Source organism: Adiantum capillus-veneris, chromosome 22 (assembly GCF_014529385.1).
Source record: "Adiantum capillus-veneris isolate H3 chromosome 22, ASM1452938v2, whole genome shotgun sequence".
NCBI classification, from domain to species: Eukaryota; Viridiplantae; Streptophyta; class Polypodiopsida; order Polypodiales; family Pteridaceae; genus Adiantum; species Adiantum capillus-veneris.
This window is the reverse complement of record NC_140952.1, coordinates 123,790,469-123,801,071: the sequence shown is the minus strand read 5'-3', so window position 1 is coordinate 123,801,071 and position 10,603 is coordinate 123,790,469. Positions and strand designations below refer to the sequence as shown.

General features: G+C 44.4%; 1 protein-coding gene across 2 annotated transcripts in view; it reads left to right on the top strand.

The window, feature by feature from the left end:
* Window positions 1-461: 461 nt before the first annotated feature.
* LOC147430150 (uncharacterized) overlaps window positions 462-10,603 on the top strand; it is a 75,009-nt gene continuing 64,867 nt past the window's right edge. Inside the window, exon 1 of one of the 2 annotated variants that reach the window (XR_015185845.1) lies at window positions 462-1,031. Coding sequence is in view for 1 of the 2 variants with exons in the window: in XM_086495484.1 (XP_086351610.1) it covers window positions 501-1,031 (531 nt within the window). In the remaining variant the exon portion in view is untranslated. The remainder of the gene's footprint in view (window positions 1,032-10,603) is intronic. The other variant, XM_086495484.1, reaches the window with a different exon arrangement.

Here is a 10,603-nt window from a genome sequence, read left to right as displayed (position 1 = left end):
TACCCCTCTAATTTGTGGAAATTCCCAAAATACCCCTCAAATATCCAAAATTCCCAAAATACCCTTGTATCTATTTTAGTTCAATCGTTCACGATTCTCTAATCTTTATTCTCTTCTGACAATGGAGATCCGTTTTTGAGTGCTTAATATGTAATTTGTCACAAATTACCAAAGACAATTATGTTTAAAAATAATGAAGCAATTAATCTCCAAAGCTTGCATAACCAGCTCAAATTCTATTTTAGTATCTCGCATTGATAGACAATCAGTCTTCTTATGAGAAGCTACAATTTTTTTTATCTTTTGAGAAATGTACTCTCACAACTAGGGGTATTTTGGGAATTTTGGAGAATTTGAAGGGCATTTTGGGAATTTATGACAAAATATGAGGGGTATTTAGGGAATTTCCACAAATTAGAGGGGTATTTTGTAATTTTCCTTATAAAAATATAGCCAAATCAGCGTACTTATTTGTAGCTCCCGTTCCCTCCGAATTCCCGATGACTGACAAACGAAGCACACCACCTGATTGGGAGTCGCTTACCATGTCCATGGCCGCCTTCTTTATCAACAGCAGTGAAGACGCAACACGTAAAAACCTCTTACAGCTCCCTATCTTGGAAATAGGAGGAGGCTTTTCCACCTCTGATAAGGTGGAGGGGATCAATCCTCTCCATGGAAGTTCAAATGAAGATTTCTCGGAGAAGATAGAAGAGATTTTGCCCTCCGCACCTGCAGACCTTTATGCACGTGACTACAGTGAAGAAACTGTGCTTTCAGGATCCCCAAATCCAGAGACGGTTGCTTCTGCTTTGGAAGAAGCTGATGTTCTTCCAACTGTTGTTGCTGAGATTGTTACTACAGATGGTCAAGCTATACAAGTTAAGCGTCGGAGGTCCAAGCGGTCAATGGCACTTTGGACAATTGCTATATCTGCAACAGTGCTGGGGATTACCGTGCTGGTACTCCGCTTGAAGGCTGAGTTGCAGCAGAATCAGCAGCTTCAACTGGAACTTTCAGCTAAGGATGAGGTACATCGTACATTTCTTTACACTCTGTATTCCATGATTGCAGCTAAACAAGAAATCTGTGACATTTTTGAAGTGGATAATTATTAGGTTTGAGATTGTTTGAAAAAGAGGTTTAGTACAGAGATTGAGAAGCATCTATACACAATAATACGGGAAATTGGGCATCGAGGCCTTTGGCTCTCTTTTTTTGACTCTAGCCAAGTATGCATTATATGGGTTTTCCATGCTGATACTGGTATCAGAGTTTGTTGCCCAAGCAACAAAATGTAGCCCGCTAGAACATATGGGAGCATGAATGAGTTGGCGCCCTCTTCTGCATCATGTTCATCTTTTACAGCCTTATTCTCGAGCTTGCAGTGAAGCCATTTGGAAGTGCAAACATAAGCGGTGATGAACAAAACATATTCGAACTCCACAAAAAAATTGGGAAACAACTGAAACGGCAACACGTGCAGAAGGCACAAGAGGGGCAAAGTTCCTTGTTGAGTGATCCTAGCCTCTAAACAGGCACCCCTTGGTAGCATTGATGGAATTTATTGATTTCAACAGATTGTAGAATTAGCCTCTTCTGACTGTCCATCAGTTTGTGGATGAAATGAAGATGAGAACTTGAGCGTAGTGCCCATGTTCTCAAACAATCCTCTCCAAAACAAACTTGTCATGCGAGGAGGATCACAATCAGTGAAAATCGATTGTGTGGCATACCATGGTACTTGAACACATTGTACATGAATAACCGTGCCATCTGGTTAGACTTAATCTTCTTTCTGACAGGGATAAAATGGGTCTGTTTGCTAAACCTGCAAATAATGGTCTATATGTAACAAACTGCTGACATGTCAAAGCCTAAAGAATGGAGCCAACTTACAGATGCCGGCAGAGGGGCCTAAACCCTAAGAAGAACAAGTAACAGAAGAAGAAGTCCTACCAACTTATGGGGACCCTGTCCGATGGGGCCCCAAGTGACATAAAGGATTCAAATAAAGCAGGACCCGCACACACACACAAACTGATGATGTGGCAGATTTTTCAAAAATTGCGCTGTCATGATGACGTGGCAAGCTGTACGGAATTCCGCGTTTTGCTCTGGCCGATGATGTGGCAGGCTGTACGGATTTCCGTGATTTACGATGGCAGCTTTTTGGCTTTGCTTTTGGACCAGAAGCTTTTGAGTTTTAAAGGCTTTTTACTGTAACTGCTTTTCTGGCCAAGGGCCTTTAAATATGAGGTTAGGGCTCATTCTCTGGCATGCTTCTTGGAGAAGGTGCAGAGTCTCGAGTATCGGCTTGTACTGTGTTGATGCAATATAAAGAAATACCGAAAGGGGTGCCAAGGTTTGGGGCCAATACTCTCTGGGGTGGAATTCCGCCACTCCGTGTCGCGCGTCGTCTCTCTCTTTCAGTTCAGTTGTTATTAAAGTGCTAAAAGTCTGTCCAATCTGTTCTTTTCTATTGGCACGTGGTGCCCGCCTTGTGATAGTGGTATCAGAGCATCAGGTGTGCTTTTTTGAAAGCATACCGGTCCTACAAAGGAGGAGACAGAGCTATTGGAATTTTATTTGAGGTATCTTCGCCGTCAAACCCGGACTTATTAGCCACTCCCACCCTTACTTCATCGCGCATCGGGCGCGCTCCCGTCTTCACCGCTCATGTCTTACAGGGCATAAGCCAGAAGATCACTTGCAAAGAAGGATCCGATGTTTGTTTCGAGTCACTGTTTCTCTCAAAAGCAGTGCCATGCAGATGTTGATGTCTATAGCTACCAAGCCGCACACTCCAAGTACTTGGCAAGCTTTCAAGAAAAAAAAAATTGTCCGAAGTTATATGGTTTCTGACATCTTCCTTCGGAGTGCAACTTCTGGCAGAGTGGGGTATCCTGAAATGCTTCCCATGGAAACCCTAGCAGATTATAACTTGAAATTTCTCGACATCTCTCAGTAGATGTCTCTTCACGAGCAGATGACCTTGGAGGTTCAGTGTGATTGCTATCTTGGGACTACCATCGCCGTCAAAGAAACATTGTTTGTCCAAGAGCTGATGGACCCTGCTGACGACCTTACGGAATGAACCTAACCCTAAGTTTTGGTGCAGGTTTAGGATGGAAAGTCAGTTGACTTTTCGAGCTCGACTGATGTCGAGATTGCTTTTTAAGTTTGAAATCTGTTTGAGAACTTGTTTGGAATTTGTTTGAAATGGATGGTATCTGTTTTGAACTTGTCTTGATGCCGATTTGAATTGTTTGACTCTGGTTTGATAGTGGTTTCAATGATTGGTGATTTTACTCCCGGGTGGAGAAGTGAGAAATACTGTTTTGGTATTGTTTGAACCTCAGAACGACGCAGGCCGATGCCTGGGGAGCGTTTTGTTGTATGGTTGAAAACCTCCGAACGATGCAGGCCGATGCCTGAGGAGCGTTTGGTTGAAATGCTTGTAAAATAATTGTTGTTGTGACTCCCGGCACGGACCTGCATGGTTATGCGGGAGGAGTATTAAGAAGTCTGAGCAATGGTTACTCTCAGCACCTCCAAACGACGCAGGTTGCGGTCTGGGGGGCGTTTGGTTGTAAAAGGCCTCTATATCTCCCTGCCCGGACCTTTTTAGGTTATGCTGGAGGAGTGATGCAGGCATCGGCCTGCGTCGTCCCGAGGTTTTCAAACATACAACGAAACGCTCCCCAGGCATCGGCCTGCGTCGTTCCGAGGTTCAAACAAAAGCAGGATTTCTCACTTCTCCACACGGGAGTAAAATCACCAATCATTGAAACCAGTATCAAACTAGAGTCAAACCATTCAAATCGGCACTAAAACAGGTTCAAAACAGATACCATCCATTTCAAACAAATTCCAAACAGGATCATCAAACAAGTTCAAACAGAACTCAAACTTAAAAAGCAATCTCGACACCAGTCGAGCTCGAAAAGTCGACCGACTTTCCATCTTGAAACTTGCACCAAAAATTTGGGTTAGGTTCATTCCATAAGGTCGTAGCCGAGCATAGCATGGTCCATCAGCTCTTGGACAGACAGTGTTTCTTTGGCGCGATGGTCGTCCCAAAAGACAGCAATCACACCGAACCTCCAAGGTTATTAACTTGAGAAGAGACATCTACTGAGAGATGTCGAGAAATTTCAAGATATAATCTGCTAGGGTTTCCATGGCAAGCATTTCAGGATACCCCACTGTGCCAGAAGTTGCACTCTGAAGGAAGATGTCAAAAACCATATAATTTCGGGCAAAAATTTTCTTGAAAGCTTGCCAAGTCCTTGGAAGTGTGCGGCTTGGTAGCTATAGACATCAACATCTGCATGGCACTGTTCTGAGAAAAACAGTGACTCGAAACAAATCTGGGATCTTCTTTTGCAAGCGATCTTAATGGCTTATGCCCTGTAAGACATGAGCGGTGAAGACGGGAGCGTGCTCGATGCGCGATGAAGTAAGGGTGAGAGTGGCTAATAAGTCCGGGTTGGAGGACGAAGATACCTCAAATAAAGCTTTGTTTGCTCTTTTGTGGGATCGGTATGCTTTCAGAAAAGCACACGCCCGATGCTCTGATACCACTGTCACAAGACGGGCACCACGTGCCAATAGACAAGAACAGACTGAACAGACTTTTAGCACTTCAATAACAACTGAACTGTAAGAGAGAGAGACGACACGCGACACGGAGTGGCGGAATTCCACTCCAGAGAGTATTGGCCCCAAACCTTGGCGCCCCTTTCGGTATTTCTTTATATTACTGCTGATTCGCAAAGTACAACAGCTGGGCACCACGTGCCAATAGACAAGAACAGACTGAACAGACTTTTAGCACTGTCACAAGACGGGCACCACGTGCCAATAGACAAGAACAGACTGATACCATTGTCACAAGACGGGCACCACGTGCCAATAGACAAGAACAGACTGAACAGACTTTTAGCACTTCAATAACAACTGAACTGTAAGAGAGAGAGAGACGACACGCGACACAGAGTGGCGGAATTCCACTCCAGAGAGTATTGGCCCCAAACCTTGGCGCCCCTTTCGGTATTTCTTTATATTACTGCTGATTCGCAAAGTACAACAGCCGGGGAGCACTTGCTCTGCAATCTACGCGCTAAAAAGTGCCAGAGAGGGCCCCCAAGGCTCATATTTAAAGGCCAAAAGCCTAAAAGCATCAAATATGAAAAGTTGACCCCAAAAAATCACTTTCCTAAAATTTCGGGATTCCCTAAAAATCCGCCGCGAATTCCGGAACGTCTGTATATGTGCCACATCATCATATTTTGATGTGCAATGTCTTTTGAGTGTGTTTTGCTTTGTTTTTAATGCCTTTATGTCACTTGGGGCCCCATCAGACGGGGTCTGCATAAGTTGGCAGGACTTCTTCTTCTGTTACTTGTTCTTCTTAGGGTTTCTAGGATTAGGGTTTGCAGGTTTTAGGGTTAGGGTTTCTAGAATCAGGGTTTCAGTAGTTAGGGTTTCTAGCAGAAATTAGGATTAGGGTTTCTGCTCTCGGGCAGCCATATCATCTGTAAGTTGGCTCCATTCTTTAGGCTGACACGTCAGCATTTTGTTACAGTGCCCGCCTTGTGACACCATATACCATCATTCCCTGTTGGTGTTCTTGGAAGATCAAAGATAAAGTCCATAGCAATGCTTTTCCATGGCTTATCCGGAATCGCCAGTGGCTATAACAACCCTGGTGCCTTTTGCCTGTCAAACTTGACCTTTTGGCCAATCACGCATGCTCGCACAAAGGCATCCACATCTCCCCTCAAAGTAGGCCAATAAAAGAATGTCTCTACCGCTTTAATTGTCGCATCAATACCACGATGCCCTGCATACGGTGGGACATGACTTTCTACCATGACCTTATGTTGCAATGGCCTAGTAACACAAAGTCTGCCATGAGGTAGTGCTCATGATGTTGCCCCTCTAGCAACTGTTTAAAAATCCTTGCAAAATCTTCATCAGTAGCATACTGTTCCTTCATGTCATCTAGTTCATGATGATAAGGATTTGACACAGCTGAAATTTGTGGCTTCCTTGATAATGCATCAGCCACAACATTCTTCTTGCCTTACACATGCATAATCTGGAAGTGGAACATAGAAAGAATGTTTGCCCATCGCATATGCTTTTCGGATAGCTTTGACTGTGTCAAGAAGTATCGCAAGGTCTCATGGTCTGTTTGGACAACACAATCAACACCTATTAGGCAATGCTTCCAGCTAGAGAGCGCATGAATCATGGCCAATAGCTCTTTCTCATAGTTTTGTATAGTCTTTTCTGGCCCTTGTAGGATTTTGCTCTCATAAGCTACTACCCGACCATCTTGCATTAGCATTGCTCCGATGCTATTGCCACACGCGTCACACTGGACCACAAATGACTTCCTGAATTTGGTAAAACAATATCGGGATCTGAAGTAAACTTTTCCCTTAAGAGACTGAAAGCTTAAATCTCTGTTTGGGTCCATTTGAAAGTGACGTCTTTCTTTTGCAAAGCGTGAAGAGGTGAAGCTATCTCTGCAAAATTCTTGATAAACCTTCTATAGTATGAATACAATCCCAAGAAGCTTCAAACATCCTGCACAGTCTTTAAGTCTGGCCATGTGTTAATAGCTTCAACCTTTGTGGGATCCATTCGGACACCATTGTTTGACACTATATGGCCAAGAAAGTGGATCTCCGATCTCTTCCAAGAAGAATTCACTTTTCTTAGGATTGACAAGTAACTTGTGATTGCTCAACTCTTCGAACACAATGGTCAAGTGACACCTATGCTCCTCTTCATTCTTCGAGTAGACTAACATGTCGGCAAAGAATGTGCCAACAAACTTTTGATGCGAGCGGAAAATCCGGTCCATCATTCTATTGAACAGGAGCATTTGTAAGACCAAATGGCATCACTAAGAACTCATAAAGACCTAATGTCGTTCTAAATGCAGTCTTGTGCACATCCTCTGGCCTTATACGAATCTGATGGTACCCACTCTTAAGGTCTCTCCTGCTGAAAATTGCAGCACCCTCTAAACGGTCAAGAATATCATCAATCCTTGGGATAGGAAACTTGTTCTTGATGGTATTCTTGTTCAGCGCACGGTAGTCAATATACATGCGCCAAGAGCCATCCGTCTGCACTAAAAGCACTGGGGAGCAGAAAGGTGAAGAACTATCTCTAAAAGCTCCTCTACTTGGCCCATAATCTCTTTTTGCTGCGCCGCACTAACCCTGCCATTGTCGACCTTTTACGGGTCATCGCGGCATTGATCCCACGTTGAAAGTTGTGGAGCGTTATTTCTCTTGGCCAAGACTCAAGAAGGATGTGGACGACTTTGTTCGCAGTTGTTTAGTATGCCAGAAGGTCAAGTTTGACAGGCATAAGGCACAAGGATTACTACAGCCTTTACCCGTTCCCATCCGTCCTTGGGAAAGTATCGCAATGGATTTCATCTTTGATCTCCCGAAGACTGAGAGTGGGCACGATGGCATTTGGACTGTCATTGACATATTTAGCAAGCAAGCTCACTTCATTCCAGTGAAGAAAAAAGTCAAGCCGGATCATTTATCGAGACTGTTCATTGCATAGATATTTCGATTACATGGAATGCCTGAGACAATAGTCTCCGACAGAGATCCCCAATTCACGAGTTTGTTTTGGAGGGCTACTGGGAGAACATTGGCATGCTGTTGCAGTTTATCGTCATCATTCCACCCGCAAACAGATGGGCAATCTGAGAATGTAAATTTAGTTGTTCTAGATTCATTGAAGTCTTATATCTCTGATCAAAAGACTTAATGGGATTTTTTTTTTGCCTTTGGTGGAATTTGCCTACAATAACACGGTTCACTCTTCGACGGGGAAGGCGACATTTGAGATAATTGAAGGTGCTCAGAAGGTTCCACCCTTTCTTAGCACTAAAGACAAGATTTTTGAAGCTGACGAGTACACGAGGGAGTTGGACACTGCTTTTGCCAAGGTCCGTGAGGCTTTAGAGAAGTCTCAATAAGAAGGCAGCAGATCGACATCGACGAGATTTGAAACTAAAGCAAGACGATTGGGTGCTCTTACGTTTTGAGAAGGCACGCCTAAGGAAAAGAAAGGGAAAGGAGCGGTTTTTTCCAAAGCTTAGCATGACATATTATGGCCCTTTCCAGATTAAAGAAACGATAAATGATGTCTCCTTTCGATTCAAGTTGCCTGATACTTGGAAGATTCACAATGCATTCCATGTGACTCTCTTGAAACCTTTTAAGGTGAGGTGCCAGTTGATGGGAAGCCTGATGAGCAACCCGAAGTGGAAGAGAGCGAGGAGATACTCGATCCTGAAGAGATTTTGGCACACAAGGAAAGAAAGATGAAAGGTAAAGTGATTCGGTGGTTCTTGGTTAAATTTAAAAACTATCCGACATTAGATGTGAAATGGATGGAGAAGGAGGACCTAGCAGATACTCCTCAGATTTTGAGACTTTACCTTGAAGCATTCAGTTTAGCATCATCTACTCCAATAGATCCCACAGATCAGCAAGGTTGAATCTACTGTAGAGGGATTGGACAAGAGGGGAGTCACTCCGCTCCTTTGTCACAGATTACCTCGATTGAATAGTGTCATGTGCACATCTAACCCTGTGTGTACGTGGACAAGCTACTTCATGACAAGGGTTCAATTCAGTTCAGTTAGCCTAGCCTAGGAAGTGTTCTGGCAATTTTGTGAGTCTGTTCGCAGACCGTGCATGTCCAGACACTAAGAGTGGATGCATATCCTCTGGTTGCACACATCATGAGCATCAGATTACCATCAGAACCCATCAGCAGCATTTTTACAGTGCATAGATCTATTTTCCCTATTTTAGCCAGATTTTAATAAGTGACTTTGTTGGGAAAGTGGGTAGGGCAATTTGGCTAAGCATATACATAAGATAACCTAGCGCTAGCACTATCTGGCAAAAAAAGGCAGCAGGGACCCGACATCCGATAGTGTACCTTCTCAGCAAGACTCCCCGGCACGCCAACCTAGCGTTTTCCAGCCAATAGAACAAAGACCAGCCTAGTGTTTTTTATCAAGATTCAGCCCTGGTGTTTTGCAGTTGCAGATCAGCCTTGGCAACAGCAAATCTTTGTAGACTCCCTAGCGTTTTTGCATCAAGAAGTAGATCAACCCAGCATTTTTGCACTGCAGATTTACCTTAGCGTTTTGCAGACTCCCTGCGACAGATTCAGCCCTAGTAGTAGCGTTTTCAGTTTTCAGGAGTCAGCATCCGCATAATAGCCCCAAACCTCGCAGATCTCACCTTCCCGCAGTAGATCCTCGCCGCACGGTTAGATCAGCAAGAGTTTGCAGATTCAGCCCGCTATTCGCAGATTTCAGCATGTGCGTTTTTCAGCACGTCGTCATCGCATCGTCGCCATCGCCGTCGTCACCAACATAGAGTCAGAATTCAGCAGATACAAGATTTGCAGATTTCAGCCATTAGCGTTTTCAGATTTCAGCCCGTCTAATCGTCGTCGACATCGTCGCCAAGTCCATTGCATTAGACCATTGTACGAGGATTGTGCAATCAATAGCATAGACGTCTCTTGCCACAAAGAGGGCCCTTGGAGGAGGGTTTGATAACATTCTGGTGTCATATTCTTCTCTCTCTCTCTCTCAGTCTCAGCACCTTCATTCACAGTGTTTATCCACTTTGTTAGTAATCATTTGCACTCTATCAATAAAGGAACAGAAGGCTCTCCCTTCCGTAAGTAAAAGGAACCCTTGAGCACAGTTCGGAGCACTCATCTTGAGCAAAGTTCAACATTCTCATCCGCTGCACCTTACATTGGTATCAGAGCTTTGGTAGTGTTTTGTATCACCCAAGGAAAGAACCACAAGAATTTTTTTTGGCTTGTTGCGGTCGCACGTAACCCAAGTCCACTTGGGCGTGTCAATTCCTAATCGTGTGTTTGAAGAGTGACAGGAAACCCAAGAACGAAGGGCTTGCCCAGCCTCCCCTAGAGTGGACCGTGCACTTAGCAGCCGGCCAATCGACGTGAGGTGGGAAAAAGCAACCTTGGTGTGAGCGCAAGGCCGCCAAAGAGTGCGCCCGCGGGAAAGAGTAGAGATTGGGTAAGAGAAGATCCTTCTCTAACACAGGTTGCAAGCTAATGAAGAACCTCAAGAATTGAAGAACTCAAGGACTCAAGAACCCACGAACCCAAGACCCTCAAGACCCCCAAGAACCGCAAGACTCAAGACCCTCAAGAACCTTAAGAACCGAGAACCACAAGAACGCAAGTTCCTCGTGAACTTGAGAACCCAAGACTTCAGTGTATGGTCATCACCCGAAGTGGAATGGATACTTACGCATTGAGGTGATGAGCATGGAAGTGGCGAAGAAGAATTTTGCCCACCAGGAGGTTTTTCCGACTCTCCCCCTTCTCCATCTACGCCAAGGATTGTACCAAATCCTATGGAGGCTTTGGTCAAGACGATGATGGACATGATGAGAGAACAAGAAGCGTGGCGCGAAGAAAGAAAGACAGAATTGGATTGTGAACACGAAGAAAGAATGGCAGCCTTAGAGCGTGAGCGCTAGCAAGTACGCTTGGC